The 22,031-nt window shown below is 33.6% G+C and overlaps 1 protein-coding gene across 1 annotated transcript in view; it reads left to right on the top strand.

Moving 5' to 3' along the window:
• LOC150084365 (cell adhesion molecule Dscam1-like) overlaps positions 1–22,031 on the top strand; it is a 36,862-nt gene that overhangs the window by 11,360 nt on the left and 3,471 nt on the right. The window contains exons 5-17 of the mRNA XM_090376204.1: positions 733–900; positions 1,656–1,937; positions 2,883–3,002; positions 3,421–3,588; positions 13,511–13,658; positions 13,945–14,093; positions 15,234–15,365; positions 16,638–16,802; positions 17,319–17,389; positions 17,543–17,780; positions 18,943–19,041; positions 19,253–19,441; positions 20,973–21,122. Coding sequence (XP_090232330.1) covers positions 733–900; positions 1,656–1,937; positions 2,883–3,002; positions 3,421–3,588; positions 13,511–13,658; positions 13,945–14,093; positions 15,234–15,365; positions 16,638–16,802; positions 17,319–17,389; positions 17,543–17,780; positions 18,943–19,041; positions 19,253–19,441; positions 20,973–21,122 — 2,079 coding nt within the window. The remainder of the gene's footprint in view (positions 1–732; positions 901–1,655; positions 1,938–2,882; positions 3,003–3,420; positions 3,589–13,510; positions 13,659–13,944; positions 14,094–15,233; positions 15,366–16,637; positions 16,803–17,318; positions 17,390–17,542; positions 17,781–18,942; positions 19,042–19,252; positions 19,442–20,972; positions 21,123–22,031) is intronic.

The following is a 22,031-nucleotide window of genomic DNA, read 5'->3' as shown; positions in this document are numbered from 1 at the left end:
ATTGTTTCAATTACTGACTTGTCACTAATGTAAACCCCACTAGCAACTTGCTGTCCAGGGGTGAGATTATGATCTCTAACTGAATAAATAAGTGCAACCGCTCTCATCTGCTAAAACACTTGTCTCCAGAAAGTTCATCCTGCAAGTTTCTTTTTCTTCCTTTAATGATCACCACTACATACGAACAACTTTGCGAACATTGCTAAGTCCTTCATAAACAACCACAATTTCTCTGAATTTATAACTTCCCTTTAGTCCATATGATATTGATGACCTATTCTTCAGCGCACTTGTCTCCCCAATTGATCATTCCTAGTGCAATCACATGTGATAGGAATTCGATCAGTTCAGCTTTATATGATTTGCTAAATAACATCTAAAATGTTCAAAGGTGCGCTTTTGAAATATTTTCCCTATACTCAGTGTAAACATGTAATAGTTGTAACATATTTCCTGCCTATTTATATTTATCTCTTAATATGAATACAATTTAAATATAAAAGATTATCTTAATTTACATTTAAAAAATAGGGTATTTGTAGCGTATTAAATAAAATGTCGTACATTTAATTGAATTTATTTATTATGTGTAATATACTTATATGCACGTACATGATAATTACTTCTATCAATGTTGCTTTCTTCAGTCTTTTTCAATAAATAAAGCTATATTTTAAGTCGTTTACAGATCAGTTTTGTTTTTAGTGCAAGCTATAGTAATTTTATTTTTAGGTGTTGGACGATTTCACCCTGTTTCTACGGACACGAGAATTAAAGTTTCAGAAGATGGAGACCTAATAATTACAGGAGCAGATGAGTCTGACAGTGGACATTATAAATGCGAAGCGACTAACAGGGTAGAATCCCTTCTTAGTAATGTTATCACTATCACAGTACATGGTAAGATGAATGGTTATGGTTGGAGATATCCGATAAACATGTACCGTTTCAATTATGACTCCACTTAAAAGCAAAATGGAAACTTTTAATTTCTTTTCAAAGAAAAGGCGTATTCCATCCCTTTGATTTCATAGAAGGGATTCGAACAGAGAGAAATTTTTTTAAAAAATCCTAAGAGCGATTTTATTTGGCATTATAAACTAATGGTATATACTTCGTTTTTCACATCAAAATCACAAATAGTTGCACCTTCTGCACACATCCTTCAAATACAGATTTTAATACGCTCTCCTAATTTTACATTTCTCGTGTTTGCTTATTTATGAACATCGTCATGATAAATATAAAATATTCCTTTAAATATAGTGCCAAAAACTATTCCTTGGTGGCGTTCAGGTAGCTAAACAGAACGCTCTAACAGACGATACGCCATTTGCGTTCGTTACATTGAAAGGAGCTCATGTTTAAATTGAGGAATCAAAATGGTCATATGAAACTTCTTTATGGATTACATTGCTGGACATCATTGTTTTAGCGGATACATTATGAGTGCTCAGGCTACCTTAGGATATTCAAGTTGATCCATCGCTTGGCTGCCAATGTGGATCTCAGTTGTTGTGTGCTCAGTGCTAGCAGCCGTTGTGATACATGGAAAAGAAGGTGAGTTGAAAAAATTATAAAAAAAATGCGTAAATCAACTTACAAGACAGTTTAATGATTGCCGGATTATTTACTGAAATGTTTATTTTCTGTAGGTGCTCCTAAGATACAACCCTTCTTCTTTCCGGTTGACTTAACCCTAAGTGATAAAGCCAGCGCGTCGTGCACAGTTTTACGAGGAGAGCCTCCTCTAGACTTCAGGTGGCAGAAGGATGGTACTGATTTAACTGGAGGCTCATCAATTCAAATCAGAAAATTCGAAGATTTGTCCGTGCTAGTAATAGATCCATTGACAACACAAAGTTCAGGAAATTATTCTTGCATCGTCACTAATAGAATCGGAGCGGATCACTATACGTCTCAGTTACTTCTGAAATGTGAGTACCTGTTTTTTCTGAGTTGGTTTTCTTATGAATATTTTACATATAAATGTTGGTCCAACATAAGATTGAGAAGTTTATGCAAATATAGCAATTTCTAAATCCTGTTTTTGCGAATCGTCATTCCGGTTTAATGTAATTAATCAAAAATACACATATACTGTATGAATAAACTTAGGGGCTATTAGCAGGTTTAATACAGTTGTTGTTACGAAATTTTTTCTTGGTGTTCCAGTTTTTTCAAGAAAAAAGTGAGGGATATACCCATCAAAGCGTAGACCTCATAATAGCCAGATAGTTTAAGAAAATTATTACATAAATAATGGTATACAAAGTATTTTTAAAGGACTCGTATCAGGATTCATTTAGCTGCAACTTAGTGTTAAGGTTTTATAGCTATTTTGTCATCTTGTATTGTCCTGATGTCATTAAGGATCTGGGTGGCATTGAGTCGTCCTGAAGTCTTGTACGTTGATTATTTTATTTACAAAATGATAATTTTGTGCTTAATAAACTAAAAGTGAATACGGATAATAAACTAAAAGTGATCAGAATTAAATGTATAGTGTTGATTTACTGTATGGCCGAATACAGTTATGCAATAATGGTACAATATAGAATATTTCTATTCGTTTTTGGATTAAATTTAGCGATTATAATAAACTTCTGAATCACAAGTTTTTATTTCCTCTTTTAAAAACGGTATTACTGCGGAATTTTAATCATTGCTTTAATAACCAAATTTAACAAATTAAATTGCATTTTGAGTGACACGAATTAATGAATCTACCTTTCGTGGGCCGGTTAAATAAAATTATAAACACGTACGAAAACTTTCCCTTGTTAGCAGAGCACATATTGCTCTACGAAAGAAGTTAAATGAATAATCTGATCCGAATAGTACAACTTTTAATTGGACATATTAACTCTTTTGTTTTACAGTCCCCCCGAAGTGGATCACAGTACCGCGTAACCAAAGTCTACTTGCTGGATCTTCTCTCGAATTTAAGTGCAGGGCAGAAGGAAATCCTCCACCTAGAATCAGCTGGAAGAAAGTAAAAGGTATTTTCATATCAACTTGCCATTAAATCCATAACACGCAATACGCTTCATAATACCTATACACGTTATTAAACCTGCATTGCTCCTCTAATTTTAAAATGTTAAATTTTTAAATTCTTACATTCAAGACCTGCCTATATAATCAAATGTGTACATGATTATGAACATTAATATTTATTTATATTAAAAAATGAATTGTATCAACCAAACACGATGCCTATAAACTGAAAAGAAATATTCTAATAATATTAGTCATTCAAACATTTTCTGAATGGTCAATATTATTAGAGAGCAATTAATTATTAGCATTGTTAATGAATATTTCTTTATAAATAAATGATTATTCAATTTGAAACCAAACTTTTGAACTGAAAGTCCAATCAAGTTTTGTAACTTAGCTTGTTTATATTTTTTTTAGATGCAAGGAACTTTGAAGATCTTACTATTAGAAATGGAAACTCTGTCACAGAGATCGGCGATTTATCCATACCTTCCCTAACGTCTGATGATGCAGGATTTTATCAATGTGTCGCTAATAATGGGGTCGGGGAACCTTTGTCTGTTACTGTATCGGTAACCATACATGGTAAGACAAGGACCAGATTGTAGTCTCTTCAAAGGTTGTTAAAACGTTGCACTCAAATACCTTCTAATAGATGGTTCTGGAGAGGTACAATAAATAAATCCTTTGGCGTAGTTTTGTGAAATTATACATTTGTAGCACTCAGAAAATTAGATTTAATTAAAATGAAATATAGGAAAATAAAGTTTGGAATTGCAGATATTTTGTTCGTACCAAAGAGGTATTTAGAGGTACAATATAACCATTAAAGATATATTTCATTGAAATATACCTTTAATGGATATGATAATTAAATGAACAGTAATAACTCTAATTATTATTACAGGAAAAATATATACATTAAAAGGATGATTGACAATGCACTTGACTGGAATTAGACTTTTAAAAATCTGTAATTCGTTTTTATGATATAAAGTGGCCATTTCATTTTTATTTAGGAGGAAGAAGGTTCCTTATAAATTCCACATACATGCCTAAAACCCGATGTTTGATTTTATTAATTGGTTCATTTAAATGTATTAAAATTATTAGCTCCGTTTTTCCAACTGATAAATAATTATTCTTATTTTTAATTCAGGTCTTCTCTCCGAGTAATTTTCCTTAAGAAATGAACGATTTTTTTAGCGTTCAAAATTTAAAAGAAAATAAACCAAAATAATTTCTGTTATTTTGGTGTCTTTCCTGTTTCGTCCATCATGTGGCGCTGTGTTCGCAAGAAGTGATCAGTGCCATGTTTTGCAGTTTCTGTGTAGAATCCGATCATTTGGAATACCTTATTTTCACATTTAGTGTTTAAATGTAGCCGATGTTGTATTGGGTCACACTACATGGGAATGCACAATTGCAGAGTTCGGGTCATTGCACGATGTATTTGACATGATGATGGCGAAAGAATTAAGGAAGACGTTTCTGGAGTGCAAAATGTGGATAATAGCTCTTTGGCCTGTGATATTTACGTTTACGCCTGGAGAATGTACTAAAGGTAAGTTCATTTTTGTTCTACTCGATTACTTTAAATGACAGAAATTTAAATCAGCAATATAATTAAAACCTCGATTAAGGAGTCTGAAAGAATGATGTAGAATTATTATTATTGATAGTTTGACAGCTACCTAACGAAATGTTTGTTCGTGACTTTGTATTAATTAACTAGTAATTATAAGTTATTTTTATTCATTTAATACTTTATTTCACACATTTGAGTAAAATATAATAGACAAAATCCATTAAGTTTGGCGAGTCGATGTTTAAATAAATATTTAATTTATAATGACATTAAGTTGGTAAGATAAAAGTTAATTCAATAATTAATGAGAATTGTTCACATATATTGCAGCACCTAAACGTTATCTCCTGTCCTGGAAATGACTAATTTTGACTGACTTACCGAAAGCATAGAAATAAGATTAATAACCTGTTGAGGTATAACAGGGTATACAATACATATATATTTGATCTTATTTTCCTATTTAAGGGGCCTTACCACCAGCAAATATTTTTTACCTCTTTACTTTGAGGCAGTACACGTTCAGCTTCTTACTGTTGATTACATTGAGCACTGATGAAAAGGTGTTCTGGAAAGGGGAAGAATAAACTTCAGTTACTGACCATGCTGACGAATTTTGAATCCATATTTTACATTAACGTTTTTCTTGTTCTTGAACAAAAAAATCACTGCACACAAGAGTTAAAGTTCTCACTTTCTGCTGGTTACTTTCATTAACAAATAACTCTGCGACCTTTAACAATTTTATTTTTCCACATTAAAATAACATTGCCTTTGGAGTTTAGTGAAAGAAGACTAACATCACTACTACATGTGTTTGATATTGCAAATGTGGACACAGTAATTTTCCTTGATAATCTACAGTTATATCGAATTATATGCAACGCTTATACGACACATTTCCTGATGTACTACTTGAAAGTTATCCAATGTTTGTTGATGAGTTTGTACTGTGGTGTTCTACCAGAGGAAGTGAGAGCAACATTTTGTAAAAGTGATAATATGTAGGTCCATTATGCTAGTTCATCATATTTGATAACATCGCACAAAAAATCATTTATTAATATTATCCTCCTAACTCCATCTGTTTATTTTCAATTATGTAAACTACACTGTAATCAGAGCAAGCTGTTCTTCAGTTTATTCAAATTTTCGTTACAAATTAATATACAAACAACAGATGTATAAATAGGAAAATTATTGATTTAAGGATTTATTTCGGCCCATTTAAGTAAATATTTTTACTTAATTTGATATCGGTTTAGCTGGTGTGCTACAAATAATTATTAATCAGTTTTGCAGTGTAAGTCTTTGTATATATTTGGTGCTTTCTTGTTATGGTAGAACCTGACTTTTTAAAAATTCTCTCTGTTTACCTTTGCTTAAAATGTGAAATATTTTATGCAGGATAATTCCCCTAATTTTAGTACAGTTTATGGAAGTCATTATTTTACATTAGCATCTGGTTTTCGATATTTTTTGTTCGCACTGAGCTTGATAAAAGAACTGGTTGCAAATTAATTCCCTTTATGTCCTCTTTCACTCTTCAGACTTCCTGAAACCCTACTTGCAAAACATGCAAATTCCGATCGTCTTGACCATTTTAATTTTGAGACAACTCAATTAATACATATCTGTGAACATGTTATAAATAAAAACATCAGTATTTAATACAAGAAAAGCTTAATCTTTAAGTTTAATAATCCCAACAAGTAGAATATTTTACGGTAGAGAGAGAGAGAGAGGCATTTTAGTTATATTGACTGGAATTTTTATTTCATACAATTAAAATTAATAATATAATATATACTGTATATCTAAAGTAAACTGCATATCTAAGTAAACTTAATCATTTATAAGAATAATTATAATGTTGGTGTTTTCTTTTTTTTTTTTTAGATATTCCCGAGGTTCAACCATTTAACTTCCCTACCGGTCTGAGTGCAGGAGAGAAAACTCGAGTTATGTGTACTATTAAATCTGGGAATCCACCAATAACATTTTCTTGGATTAAAAACGGGGATCGTTTAACTAATAATAACGGTTTAAATATACAAAACCATAATGAATTTTCGATTTTAATAATTCCAACGCTGACTGCTCGAAGCTCTGGAAATTATACTTGTGTAGCCACTAACCAAGCTGGTTCTGGTCAGTATACTGCTCAACTGTTCGTAAACGGTAAGCATTATCAGATTTGATTTCGTTTTTTGCTTATATTTTATCACTAAATCGATATAAGATCACTTCAGTAGAAACCTATTTGAGCAGATTTCAACAATATTGTCATCCCCCCCCCATTCATAGACAGTGAAGTGAATTAGCCGTCCTTCAATTTGTGACAGAATGATCTGTTGTAGGTCATGAACTGTAGCCTATCAGGTTGCAGGTCAACCAATACCAGGGTACTTTAATACAGTGTTTCGGTGGATAGAAAGATACCAGACAGTGTAAGTTCAGTGGTGGTGCGGGAAATGCATTGATATTCGTGTATTTCCAAAACAATAGCGAATTGGTGTTGGTAGTTCCACAGAGGGAGTTCTGTGACCCGGGGTTTGCTCTCTAGTGATTATGAGAAGTGCTCATGGGCCACACACGCTTTGGGCACCTAGGGTTTAAACCAAATCAAAGATACATTGTGAGGAATGCTGCTGGAGAGCTGATCATCCGTCCTGTAACTTGAATTTCCTTGTATCTAAAACTGCCTGAAGAAGTACTATTTCCATTCGTACGGGGAAGTGCAGAAAAACAGTTTGATTTCTTTTAAACAGTAGACGGAATTCTACGAGGAATGCCCTGCACTTGGAGAAACAACGGAATGCATGACTTAGCATTAGTTGAGGCATATGATGCAAGAAAGCAAGCTTATAAGAGCAGCAGCAAAAAAAAAAAAAAACCTTCCAATTTCAGTCTGTCCAAATGTTTGTCTAATTCAGCCTTAAATTTATTTAAGCTATCAACTTCCACAACAACAGATGGAGATCTGTTCCAGCAATCAACTACCCGCTGTCTAAAGACAAACTTCCGCACATTTATTCTACAACTGTCTTTTCTCAATTTGAATCTATGCCCCCTCAGGTTCTTAATCTAAGCAAGGCGGAAGTATCCCATCAGCATTGAGCCTATTCAAACCCTTGTAAATCTCAATCAGATCACCTCGCAGGTGCCTAGTCTCCAGATGCTGCAACTTGCAGAATTTAAGCCTCTCCTGGTAAGAGAACCCCTTTGTTCCTCTCACCAATCTTGTTGCCATTTTCTGTACTCGTTCTAGCAACTCCCCATCCTTCCTAAAATGGGGCCTCAAGACCTGTACGCAGTACTTAAGGTGTGGCCTGACCATTGCTTTATACAAAGTTATAATCACTTTGTCTCTGCTAGCAAAATTCCTATATATATTTGACAAAACTCCATGACTTGCGGTAAGGATGGAGTTATGTGGATCAGGTCAACAGATCAAAAGCAAGCACTCTCTAATAGGTTTCTATTGAACCTAGTTCATAAAAATACTAGCTACTAAAGAGTTTTAAAAAAGTTTTATCTCTATCCAAAAATATAAAGTAAATTTCTATATATGTTTATGGCGTTTCATGATAATGTGCGTAAAAATACAGAAGGTAGTGAGGTCCAAAACATGATAGTCATATAAAAATGTGTGATCCTAATCTGTTAAGGATGTTACGGGATTTTTAAAAATGTCAGAGTTGTGAACGGTAAAAATAAGAAAAAGCAAACGTACAACTAGTGGGGCTTAATAGTACTGGGTTCTTATTATGCTTATTAGTTCTTATTCATTTTTTATTATCTTTTACCATTTAAAAACTCCATAACTATTTAGAAACTGTACTTGTTCTACTTTCTTTTCTTATTCTAGATCGCAAAATACCTCCGAATTTGACACTTTTTGAAACACCCCGTATTATTACATACAGTATATGTAGAATAATAAGTTATTAAACGTATGTATGGGACCCAACTTTTCTTAATCAAATTGCAAAACAATATGCAACAGGACCAGCTGCTCTATTATATAATATTTTCAAAGCTTTGGTTTGATTAACTTTGTAGTTACTAATATACATACATGTTACTCCCCCAATACAAAGAAGTCTATTCATTTTCTAAGCATGAACTTCTTAAAATTCTCCATCCACTTATTTTATATCGTGTGCCTATGATAGTCACAAGATTTTCTAAGATAATCTGTTAAGAAAATTCGGATCTATTATGGTTCCAGTTGTGTTAGAATTACGTAAATTTTTATTACATTTAGCTAATAAAATTACAAGTAGGCATTATCTTTGCTAAAAAGTTAACTTCAACTACTTTTCTATATTAGACCTTTAAAAGAAATTTTTAGAGTTTAAATTTGTTTTCAGATTTAAAATTCCTTCTGGTTCATTCAATCCAGGTTTAATTTAAGGCAATGACACCTACATAGATTAATGCCATAGTATTAATTTAAAGGAAAACTAGGAAAGTTTAACAAAACTATATTTGATAATGCATTTTACAGGATTTTTTTTTGTTTGTTTCAGCTCCACCTGTTTGGAAAACCGAACCCACAGACAAAACGGCCGTTAGTGGAGAGGAAATATTACTGCCGTGTCTGGCAGATGGATTTCCTACTCCAGATATAGTCTGGAGTAAAGGTAATAGTTTCTAATTACCACATCACATATCCATAACGTGACATCTAATTGCGTTTTAAAGTTTGCCAGTGTTTAATCTACACTTTTCTTTCTGTTCAATAGGAAATTCAAGAAACGGTAGACTGCTGGATGGAGAGTTGCTTAAAAATCAGTCTTTGTACATTCCTGCAGCTCACAAAGAACATGAAGGCTCATATACGTGCACAGTTACTAATAGTGTTGGTAATCGATTATCAAAAACAATAACAGTTAGTGTTTTAGGTAAGCATTAACCATTTATATTAAAACATCAGGAAGTTCAATTCGATGACAACAGTTGCTTCGTCGGATTTTTTGAATAATATCTTTAAATGTTTTAGATTGATATCAGCTGATCACTATTCAATAAGATGCGTTAAATTCACAGAACGATAACTCTAACAACTGAAGTACATGTTTCAAGAGTAGAAACAGGTGCATGTATACTTGCATGTACACCAATGCTAGGAGTATAGTTAATAAATTCGATGAGCTTGAAGTGCTAGTCAAGACATCAAATGCAGATATTGTTAGGATATCAGAGACGTGGTGTCACACAGATATAAGCAGTGCAGAATTGGAATTTGGGGAGTACAATGTGTACAGAAAGGATAGACAGGAAGGGAGGAGGGGTTACTCTGCTAGTTAAAAAACACAAAATCTAAGGAAGTGTGCATCCAAATTGATGTTGGTGGACAATGCAATGTAGTCTGTTTGGTGTTGACATAAGCACTGGAAAAGGAAAAAATGAGTAGGTGTGTGTTATAGGCCTAATGAATCTGATGAGAATAATGAGTAATTGTGCAGAGGAACAGTGGGCCAGTAAATCAGATTGTCTTAATGGGGAAATTTTAATTTCCCAGAGATTGACTGAATTTTGTAGGTTGGTCACTCGCACACTAGCAAGGCTTTTGTGGATTTATTGGATGATTATTCGGGAGGCAACTAGAGGGAGCAATACTCTTGATCTGATTATCAATAGTGATTCTTCATGCATTAAAAATCTGCAGATAAAGGAACCACTAGGAGGCAGTGATCACAGTGTGCTAAAGTGGGATTTACTCATAGAGGTAACTACCATCAGGGGTAAAGGGAAGGGTTTTTGCTTTTGTAAAGGTGACTACAGGGGTCTCAGACAGTTTTTAAATTCTGTACAATGGGATCAACTGATGATGGTACCAATGTTGAATTCTAAATGGGAAGCATTCAAAGAATTAATCTTGGAAACTACTCTGCTTTTCATATCAACTAAGAAATATTGTTCAAGAGTTAGGCATAAATGGGTGTCAGATGAACTAATTAGACATGCGACAGAGAAGAAAAATGCATGGGATACATATAAATTAACAGGTGACACAGAAGCCTATGATAGATATAAGCTGGTTTGTAACCAAGTCGCAAAGGAGATTAGGCAGGCAAAGGCAGATCACGAGAAATCTTTGGCAAAGAATGCAAAGAAAAACAGCAAAGAGTTCTTTACTTATGTAAACTTTAGAAGGAAGGGGATGAATCAGATTGGTCCACTTGATATCAATGGTTCAACTGTTGATGATCCTGCTCAGGTGGCTAACAAACTAAATGAGTATTTTCATCTACATTCACACATGATGAGTTATTCAGGGAGGGGAATGCTAGAGGTGTATTAAACTGTGACAGTAAGCTAGATAATCTTGTAATAACTGAGAGTAAAGTGGAGAAGAAATTTAAGATAAACATAAGAAAGACACCTGAGGTGGATGGAATCCATCCAGTTATACTAAAGGAGGCAAAGGAAGTAAACAAACCCTTAGCCTATAATTATGAGAGCTTCCCTGAACTCAGGGGAGGTACCCATGGACTGGAGATGTGCAAATGTGACCCCAATCCACAAAGGATCAAAGGGAGACACAGGTAATTACAGAATGTTAGTTTAACTACTGTTCCAGGGAAATTAATGGGGGCACTGGTTAAAGAAGCATTCCAGGATCATCTAGACAAGACTTCAGTTATAGCTCGGACACAGCATGGGTTTGTTAAGGGGAAGTCTTGTCTGGCCAATTTAATTGGATACTATGATGTAGTCACAAAGGAACTGGATGGAAAGAATAATTTTGATAACATATATTCGGATCTTAGAAAGGCTTTTGATACTGTTGCACACGGAAGACTGCTGCACAAATTGGAGCAGTGTGGCATTGGAGGCAAATTGCTGCTATGGATAAGGAATGGTTGAGTGGGAGAAGACAGCGTGGTAATCAATGGACGCTGCTCTTCGTGGACTAATGTTGTTAGTGGAGTCCCTCAGGGTTCAGTGTTGGGTCCATTGTTGTTTTCTGTATTTATAAATGATATTGATGATGGTATATCAGGCTTAATGTACAAGTTTGCAGACGATACGAAGGTTGTCAGGGTTGTTAATGACACTGACAGTACGCTGCTGCAACAGGATCTAGAAAAGTAGAGAAGATGGGCTGAGAGGTGGCAAATGAAGTTACATTGATAAATGTAAAATACTACATAAGGGAAACAGTAACCCTAGAGTAACGTATCAACTCTGTGGTACTACACTGAATGAAAAGGACCTGGGGGTAATTGTGCAGGCAGATATGAAGTTTTCTGAGCAGTGCAGACGGTCTGAAAGAGTAGCTCACGGTGTGTTCTCAATGATATACAGGAACCTTTCTAGCAGGGATAAGGAGGTGATTATCTCCTTGTATAAGGCAGTGGTGAGCTCACGCCTTGAGTACTGTATACAGGTCTGGAGGCGTCATTTTAAGAAGGATGTAGAGCTGTTGGAACGAGTACAAAGAAGGGCAACAAGATTAGTGAATGGAACAAAGGGTTGATTTTACGAAGAAAGGCTTAATTTTTTGCAAATTACATTGTCTGGAGACTAGGCACCTGCGAGATGATCTGATTGAGGTGTATAAAGCCTTGAATGGTTTGAGAATGCTCAATGCTGGTTGGATTCTTCCTCTTGCTCAGAATAATCGCCTGAGATGGCATAAATTCAAATTGAGGAAAGACAGTTGTAGGATAGATGTGCTGAAGTTTGCCTTTAGCCAGCGGTGGTTGGTTGTTGGAACAAACTTCCATCTGTCGTTGATAGCTTAAATAGATTCAAGGCAGAACTTTATAAACATTTGGAGCGAGTGGATGGGTGAAATAAGGTGTTTTTTTTTTTTTGGCTGATTATATATAAACTTGCTTTCTTGAATCATGTGTTAATGCTAACATTATTTTTATTATAAATATGGACTTCTGCTGATGGGCTTCTATGAATTTCTTGACGTGTATAGAAAAGAGAAATATAATTAAAAGTTCTGGTCAGTGCTCCAAAAAAGCACATTGCTCTCTTAAAACTTTGAGAAGAACAAAGTCTACATGATCCCTAGAAAGAATAAACCAAAATTCCTAATGAGACTGCTGCAAAAATAACCCAAAATGTTTGATAAATTGCTTCAACACGAAACTTAGAATTTTACAGTGGTAGGGAGGTCGCCCAACACCTGAATAATCCACACAGAACTAATTTAAAAATCATGAAGGCAAACTTGCAGGTTACATCTGCGCAAGATAAAATAGGTTCTGTAAGTGAATGCTGTAAATAGGATGGAATTTAACTTTTTTCCATTTTTTCAAAGATTAGATGAAAATGCGGACTGTCTGGCTAATGTTTTTTGGATATATTGACGCCATCAATATCCACAAATGGACAAAGAAGATCTCCACCCCATCCTGAATGCTTAAATTGAAATTCCTTTCCATGATGGAAAAAATTATTGTATACTGTGGATTTATGTCACCAGTTTTGATTGGTCCTTTTGCAGTTTCCTTTCTTCCTACACTCTCTCTCTGTCTCTCTTATTTCTTTATTTTCTTCCAGTTTTCCAACTTCTGTTTGAACATACATGCGATTGATTCCTTCGATATCGTTATTCTGACATATATTCAGTAGTGCGGTGAATAGTTTCACTGTATATCTAATACAGTAAATGTAATTTGTATTTAATTATTTTTATTGAGGGCTTTTGTGATGTCATAAAACTAGTTTGTACTACTTTGTACTAAACAGATTGGACAATAAATTTGAATGTACTAAGTAAAAAGTCGATTATTTCTTCGATATGTGTTTGAAATGAAAACATTATCACAAACATATTCAACAAACTCCTAACGCTTAATTACCGCAAAATTAGTTAATAAATTTTAAAATATCTTGAGCGTTATTGAATAACTTAAGTTAATTTCTAACCTTTCTTCTTTCATGGAGTACCGGCGAGGTTTGAAGAAAAATTCAGTGTCCAAACAGTCCGACAAGGTGATAGCGCAGTCCTACATTGCGATGCAACGGGTGACCAACCAATGTCTATCTCGTGGTCCAAAGATAAGAGAGATATTGAAATAACAGATACATCAAGGTCAGAAACTTAAATATTCTAATGGTTTAACTGACTTAATCACTTCATAATCAGTTGAATTATTAAATTATAGCTTCCTCTTTAGAATATTCTTCAGTCCTGTTATATGTATAATTAAATGTTAACTATTGCGTTGTTCATAAGGTATACTAAACATTTTGAAAAGGCGTTTTTTTACGTAGTATATATTTTTAGGATGTAGACCATCAATATATTGTGTACATTATTGTGATAAGAAGCAGCTTCAGTTTTCACAAATGTTAACGTGGTCGGAAATCATTTACAGGTATGAAAAATTCGAGACTGTCAGCAAGAATGGAGTGAACTCAGAGTTATTTATAAGGAACGTTGATAGAAGGGATGGCGCTCTGTACACGTGTTCGGCTTCTAATATGTATGGAAGTGACGAAAAGAACATCAAAGTGTTAGTGGTTGGTACGTTAAGATAATTTTTAAATTTCATTCGAAGTCTTTATATTATTTCTTGCTTATTTTATGAATTTCATCTGGTAATAAAAATGGTTTCTTCCATGTTATAATAATGTTAACATATTGAATGAATACTGACAGCAATGAAGCCTTAAGAAAGTCTATATGTATTCTACAAGATAGTCTATATGTATTCTCGGCTGACACAAACTTTAAAATTTTAGTTTTTATCGAATTATGCCCCGGTTCTCTCAATTACTAAAAAACTTTAATGCTACGTTTTGGATTCACTTAGTCCTTCACTCCATTGGACAAAAGGGGTTCAAAGATGACCCGACCGAAAAGTAGTTAAAAAAAAACACAGCCTGCATCTTCCAAATATAATTCGGAAGAACCAAAATTTAAATTTCACATGAATTAAGTGTCTTCCCATTGAAATTTCTAAAACTCTTCGGTAATGAGAAAATGCTGTTAAAACACTTTAGCATTAAGAGACCTGTGTAATGATTATAACTTGATCTTCTGATGCGAAGGATTTATTTATTTTTATAGCCAAAATGCATGCTCCCTTTTTTCTTGTTAATATAAGGCGGTGTTAATGTATTCTTATACATTAAGATGAAACTGTTTCTGGTGAAATTGGCAAAAGGATTCCCATGTGAGGAGAGGCTTTGAATTTGTCGAATATCTACTGAGCTTGCTAACTAGGTACGTTAGAGGGGTAGAAGGAATAGGATGGAGGCTCTGAGAGCGAAGGATAGTAAAATAAATGAAATATTAAATGAATCGGTGACAGTTAATTCAATTAATAACTGCCACTGTATTAATGACCCTAGAACTAGAGGACATAAATTCAAAATAAGGAGGAAAGAGTTAGACTGGTCCGTATTAAGCCTCTTTTAGCCAGTGAGTTGGTTGACCAATGGAATAAGTCCTTCCATGAATATTTGAGAACAACAGTTTTGGAAAATACGAAGGCAGCATCACTGCCTACGAGTGGGGGGGGGGGATTTTTTAACAAAGGCCTGGGTTTCTTCCCATCACATGGTCAATATTAGGAGTGTTAAATATGAGAATCTTACATATTAAAAGGAAATGTCGATCATCTTTTATATTTAATTTTATATTATCTTTTTCATCTTTCAGAGGTCCCAGCACAACCATTAGACGTGAAGATTCTGGATGTGTGGAGCCGGAGCGCAAATATTCGATGGTCGGCTCCATATACAGGCAACAGTCAGCTGACGAAGTATATTATCCATTACTGGAGAGATAAATGTAAGTAAAGTGTAATATACGATAAATTCATTCTACTTTGTAAATTACTTTTTAGTGGGTTTTATTTATATGCTTACTGTAAAGCCCTACATCACTGGTCAACCTTTTGGGAAAAGTATGATTTGAATGCCATTGATAACACGAAGAACTTATTGAGAACTCATCTAGGATGATTAGCTGGTCTCGCAAGGAGTTATATGGTCTCATCCTAGTTTCTTAATTTTAATCTGTTGCCGTTTTTTTTAAATTCAAATAAAGCAAATCAGCCTTAGAAAACTACGTCCTGAAACTTCTTCCCTTGAGTTGCCCCGAGACTAATTCAAATCGACAACCATTTACTATATTCGTAATTATATTATTAATTATGAACATAGTAAGTGGTTCATAGTTTTTTCGTTTTTTTTAAATGCTGTCACAGAATCTTTTTGTTTATAAACAGTGTTCATTATGTTTTCTTTCAACTAATAACTGTTCAGACTTGTGGATATAATAAGAGTACTCCCCCCTTCCAACACTCAAAATGTTGATTCTGTATGAATATGTACGATACTGGTGAACAAACGTTTAAATAAAAAATTGGCAAGTGTGGAAAAGTTTTCGAAATAATTGTTAAGGCAATGAAATATTATTATTGAAATGCATCTTTCTGTGTTGCAGCATTGTTCTGTGTGTGAACTTATGAATAAAGCATGCCATTTTTGATACATGCAAATTCTCGCTTGTGTACCTGATATGATACCCCTGACAGGCCAGAAATTCTTATGACGGCTCTGAAAGTGTCTAGTAGAATGTTCAAAAGGACTTCTTGTGTTGAGGCTCACTCTTCTACGAGAACAGTTCGTACTCGTAACCTATAGGCTCTCCAGGTGTTTTATGAATTATAAATTTCTCTTTAATTAAATACTGTAATAATAATTGATCATTATAGCATGTTAAGTTCAGGTGACTCCACGTACACAAGCGGAACTCGGTCTTGGTTAAACCATCTTTTTCCTAAATCAATATATGTGGAAACTCTGACTTTTGCCTTTATATAACCCAATTGCACTAGTCGTTGTATTTTTAATATCGCAACGAAAAACGTTGATCTTTAATATGGAATGTTTGCAATTAGTTAAACACCTTTCAGTAATCTCCAATTTTTATTACATTTTCAGTGAAATTCGTTTACATTAGTCAATAAACACACGTCAGGTCACGCTATGGATGATAAAAATACTATAAAATGAAAGATTAAAGAGTTTCCTATTTCATAACAATACATCTTTACAGATGGTCCCCAACGCTTACATGAGGAGGAAATTCAATCTAGTCAAACTACAGCCGTAATAAAAAACCTGAAGCCAGGAACTCCCTATTCTGTAGCAATACTTGCCGAGAACGAGATTGGTCATGGAGAAGCATCGGAGACAACAAAATTTGTGACAGCCGAGGAAGGTAACAAAATATCGCTTTGCTTTCGATGTTAAATGTGGCTGAGGATACATTCTATCACGAGGTGTATATTTTTTAATTATTTTTCCATCTGTATGGCGTAATCTTGTAAACGGATATTTTGGAACAAATGTTTAATTTTAATTTCAAAATTAAAGATACCTTTTATGTTAATAAAATTTAATAATTTTTATTGTTTGATAATAGATCCTTTTAGAGAATATTACACAAAGAGCATGAAATAATGAGAATAAATTTTATTTTTATTTTTAAAATTAAAAAAAGTAACTCTTAAGGAACTCTTCTTTATACATGTATTTGAAGCATAATTACGTGATTAAAAATATTTCTAAATGTCTCATGACTTGCCCTTGCTTGATGGTATCGAGATATAGTCTGAAACACCTCTTGAATAATTTCAACGTTATATTAAGGCGAATTGTATTAAATATTGATAATCAAAAATATTACAATGTATTGTTTTGTTTCATGACTAATTCTGATATTTCTAATATGTAGAACCAACTGGACCTCCGACAGACCTTCTGGTAGAACCTAGAGGACCAACTATAGTTCTAGTCAAGTGGAAGGTAAATAATTTAATTAAAACTATTTTATTTAACATAGTAAAATATTCCATGAAACTTAACGCGTGTCTTATTTCGTTTTTAATTACTGGTGTATACACAATTAGTTTATATTCAATGTTATATTAACAATTTAAATGTATTTTGGTATTTTAGCCTCCACCTAAAGAGGACTGGAATGGCTATCTGAAAGGTTACTACATCGGATACAAACTAGAAGGAACCTCCCAGCCTTATTCCTTTAAAACACTCGAAGCTACCTCAAATGACACTCACGAATATATGATCACCAATCTTATGAAATCCACCAGGTACAGTGTAGTCGTTAAGGCCTACAATAAAGCTGGTACCGGCCCACCCTCTCAGGAATTAGTAGTAAAAACTCTGGATGGAGGTAAGAACTAAACTAGACAATATATAGTTCGTATTTAACCAATATTTTATATTTAATGAAGTTCATTCTCACAAAACAAAATAGAAATATTATCTTTAGAAAGATAGGAGTATGAAATACAGTGCAGTTTAATAACCCTATTTAATTGTGAATTATTATTTTAAATTAAAGTAGTCCCATCAATACTAATCTACATAATTATAAGCTATGAACGTAAGTATTTCGATATTCAGGTAGATCGATATTTACATTTAGCTGGCAATCTCTAAGAGTAAACGGGGTCCGCCTAATTGAGACAATTTGGTGGATTTTAGGTAAATTGAAGTGGTTTTTAGACTAGTTGGAGCATGTGGGAAGTATGGACTGTAAAGGATTGTGTGAAGGGTGAATACCCAAATTTCTGCTTCATACTGAATGCCTGATCAGATGATTTGATTGACTGTATTTTAGAGGTAGTAGTAGTAGTGCATATAGCAAGGAAACGTTGTTGCTATGGCAGTTATCTTAGAATATACATTCTGGAATTTAGATAATTAACGTGCTCCTGGAAAGATTAACCTGGGGTCAAAGGCGTTTAAAAAATCTGTGTGGGTGGGTTACAACTCGGAGCATTTCTTTTATATGTTAAGAAGTCGATATGAAAAAAACCAGCCAAAAAAGAAATTGAAGCCTGCAATTTTATTGAGTGATTGTGTACCTATGGTTGCCTTCTGGTCTTATGGTGATGATCCGGACCTTAATATCATGTGCATAGCAGATAGGAATGCAGAATAGCTAGAGAGCACTGCTCCTTGAGGTTGCTGAAGATACACGGCAGACTAAATTTGAATATATTTTATTAGTAAGTAGGAAGCAGCTACTGCAGCGATCCAGAAAGGTTATGTTGAGAAAATAAAAGGTCGCTTTGATGTCCAAATATATTTTAACCTCTCGGCTTTTTCCCTCAAAAGTAAGGATTCTAACAGTGGTGGGAGGGTTAGATTCTTGATGAAGAATCATTGCAGTATTGTCAGGTGTAAACTTGATTAGAAATTATTGATTTTTAGAAGTATGATTCCTTTTCTGAGAGCGTTGCTTTCAAAACAAATATTCTTTTCTGAAATAAATATTAAAATTCAACTTCTGTTTTTAGTTTCTCAAAAGTTTAATATTCTTGTTTCAGAATTACCAAAGGCTCCACCACTCACTTTGGTTGCAGCATCTGATACTTCAATTAATCTTAAATGGAATCATTTCTCTTCCAGAGAAGAGCCCGTTACGGGTATGTTCAAAAGTATACATGCATTTCTGTGCGCTTTTTAGAAGTTGGTATAATTTTAATAATTCGCATAGTATTGACTACAGTTCCTCTTTGTATTAAAGCTAATAAACCATTAATATAATTTTTAGTTTCATAACGTGAGTAGAAAGCACATTTAAATTCACAGGAGTTTAATTTAACATGAAAATATTTCCTATTTCGTTTGTTTCAGGTTATACAATTCACTACCAAAAAGGAAACGCACACTGGTTGCATGTGCCCTTAATAAGCCCAGAGCAGAATATGTATACGCTAACGGGTCTCCACAGTGATACTCTCTATAAAGTTTATATCACCGCAAGTAACAGGCATGGCCGAGGTCATCCAAGTGAAATTCTAAACGTAAAGACAAAATTCAGAGGTAAGTATATAAAAACTAAAAAAAAAATTATTTTTCAACTTATGAGAAGGAAGTCCTTCGCAATGTGCATGTGCAAATGTTTGTCAATTATCCAAGAAAAAGGAAAATAATACTTTAGGATTAAAAATGCATTTCTTAACCACTGATTCACAAAAAAGCAACTAACTACAAAGCACTTTAAAAGATAGAAAAAAAATCATTAATTAAATATTTGGTTAAAACAACGTAAAAATAATTTATTCTGTTATATCATTTGAAAAATATTTTGGTTAATATGAAAATCTTTTAAATTTAAAAATGTCAAAAAGTATACGCTATATAGTATCAGCCACTTTCAGTACAGTTTTCCAAACTTTCTTTGTACACTCTAACCTTCCTTTCACTATAATCACTAGTCAGTTTTAAAATTTGGAGCGATTGAGCGTATACGTTTTCAGATCCTCCTTTGACTTCCTTGTTGAAGAGACTCCTTACAGAGTCGAGAATTACTAACGTGCCATCTTATTTCTAAACATAAAGCGCACCAACCTTACATTACGCAAGTTATAGAAAACTGGCCAATTTGAAAGTATCAAATTAATCACTTGTTATAACAAATTAATTTATAAAAATTAATCGGTGTTTTATAACTTTGAAGGTATTAAAATTAATCAGTTTTCTATAACTATAAACCTCCTCCAGTAGGGGTTTATTCGGTCTTCATCCGTCTTTTAGACTGCACGTTTGTGGTTCTGGGTTATTTGCAGTTTTGTTAGTATACCATTTAATTTTATCATTTCATATAATATGTATGCGACGTAATTTATTTCATATTAACTATTAACATATTATTTATAATATATTAATAAGTAATAAATACTACCAATAATATTATAAAAATATATTAACCATTAATATATTATTATATAAATAAATATATTAACTATTGGAATATAAGGAGAAAACACGCAGACTTCAAACATTAATTTTATTGAAAGTTTTAAAATTATTTTTTTTATCTAGGAAAACTTTTGATGCTAGTTTAAACTATATCTTGACTTTGGGACTCTCCTGTTTTTCATATTAGTTATATTTTAACTAAGTTTAATTGTCAGTGTAACAGTGCGCATTAAATCTTCTTTATGTAGCTCTGAAAACGTAGCACACAAAACGTTCTTTTATTTATTTCGAAAAACAATTTCTGTAAATATAAAACGACCACCAGATGGTGACTGAACTGTTTCTTTATTGCTGTACTTCTACTGTTAATCATTTATATATAACTTGTTATGCGGTCTCTTAGATTTAAGGAAAAATCTTAGAGGTGAAGAAAGTTAACTTATGCTAATAAGTTATATATACTATAATTTAATAATGTTAAACTCTAGTGAAGGCACCTAAATCCCAGGTCACGCACCAAATGCATATTGATATATACTAAATATTAATAATGGATATACTTCGATTTGATGTTTTGCTTTATAAAATTGTATAATTTATCTTAATTTTTCTATACAATAACCACTAAATATACATTTATCTAATTTTGTAGGGGCCCATGAAGTTCCATTTTATTTAGATCTCTCTGTAGTAATTCCTGCAGCCGCTTCGTTGCTGGCTCTCATTGTAGTTATTATCGTTGTAATTGTGTACGTGCACAAATCTCATTCTAGAGAGAGTCTTGTAAAGGGACAGATCAAAGGTAAATGGTTAAATTTTCATAATTCTTAAGAACTGCAGTGTATTTTATGAATAAATGTAACATCTACATTTTAGTCCCAATATTATTCTTGATAATATTTCTTCAAGATTATAGTAATTTTCTATTCTATAGCATTTCATAAAACTCTGTTAGGATGGGAAAGAATATTTTAGACTCCACATATTTTGAATTCAGGATTTGTTTGTTTCTTTTTAATCATTGGCTCCATTCGGTGAGGTGGGGAAGAGTTGGATTATGGCTTGTACAAGTGTGGTGAAATCATTGCTACTGTTAATTATGAACGGGTGATCATTCTACTGACGTGCCATATTATAATTTGCATATTGCCATTTTTATCTAAACATGAACATATTTAAGTAAGTTTAGTCAGGTCTCGTGCGTTTAACGTTTGCATGTTTTAGCATTCAATGTTTCACAATTGACTGAGAAAACAATTGTATATAAATATCTGTTTAAATGCTTGCAAAGACATCCTCTCAAGTAGTACAGTGGTCACGATGGGTTGACGTTAATACACTTTGAAAAAGCCCAGTTTTTAATTCTGCCAGATGAAAGGGCTTTTGGGGGATGGTAATTTGGACAGTGACTTGAAGAGCCGACGTCTCGACCTTAACCAGGCTAGGACTGACGCCATGGATCGTAAGGTATGGAAGAACATCACAGAGCAAGTCCGAAACCCTGCGGCACCTACAGCAGCATACTGGTTGCGTGGCCAACCGCCTCCCCCAGCTGCCAGCTAAGGACCGAAGAAGAAGAAGAAGAATTTGGACAGTGTACATGTTTTGCTGGTTTTCATCCAGCAAAAGGCACGCCTACCATAGAATAGAATATACGAACTTGCCAAACACCATACACTGAATCCACATAGATTTAGTTGCTATGATGTCT

The sequence above is a fragment of the Mastigoproctus giganteus genome, chromosome 6 (genome assembly GCF_048544385.1).
Source record: "Mastigoproctus giganteus isolate SK-2022 chromosome 6, ASM4854438v1, whole genome shotgun sequence".
In the NCBI taxonomy this organism is placed as follows: domain Eukaryota; kingdom Metazoa; phylum Arthropoda; class Arachnida; order Uropygi; family Thelyphonidae; genus Mastigoproctus; species Mastigoproctus giganteus.
Note: the sequence above shows the minus strand (reverse complement) of the source record. Positions and strands in the feature narration are given on the sequence as shown.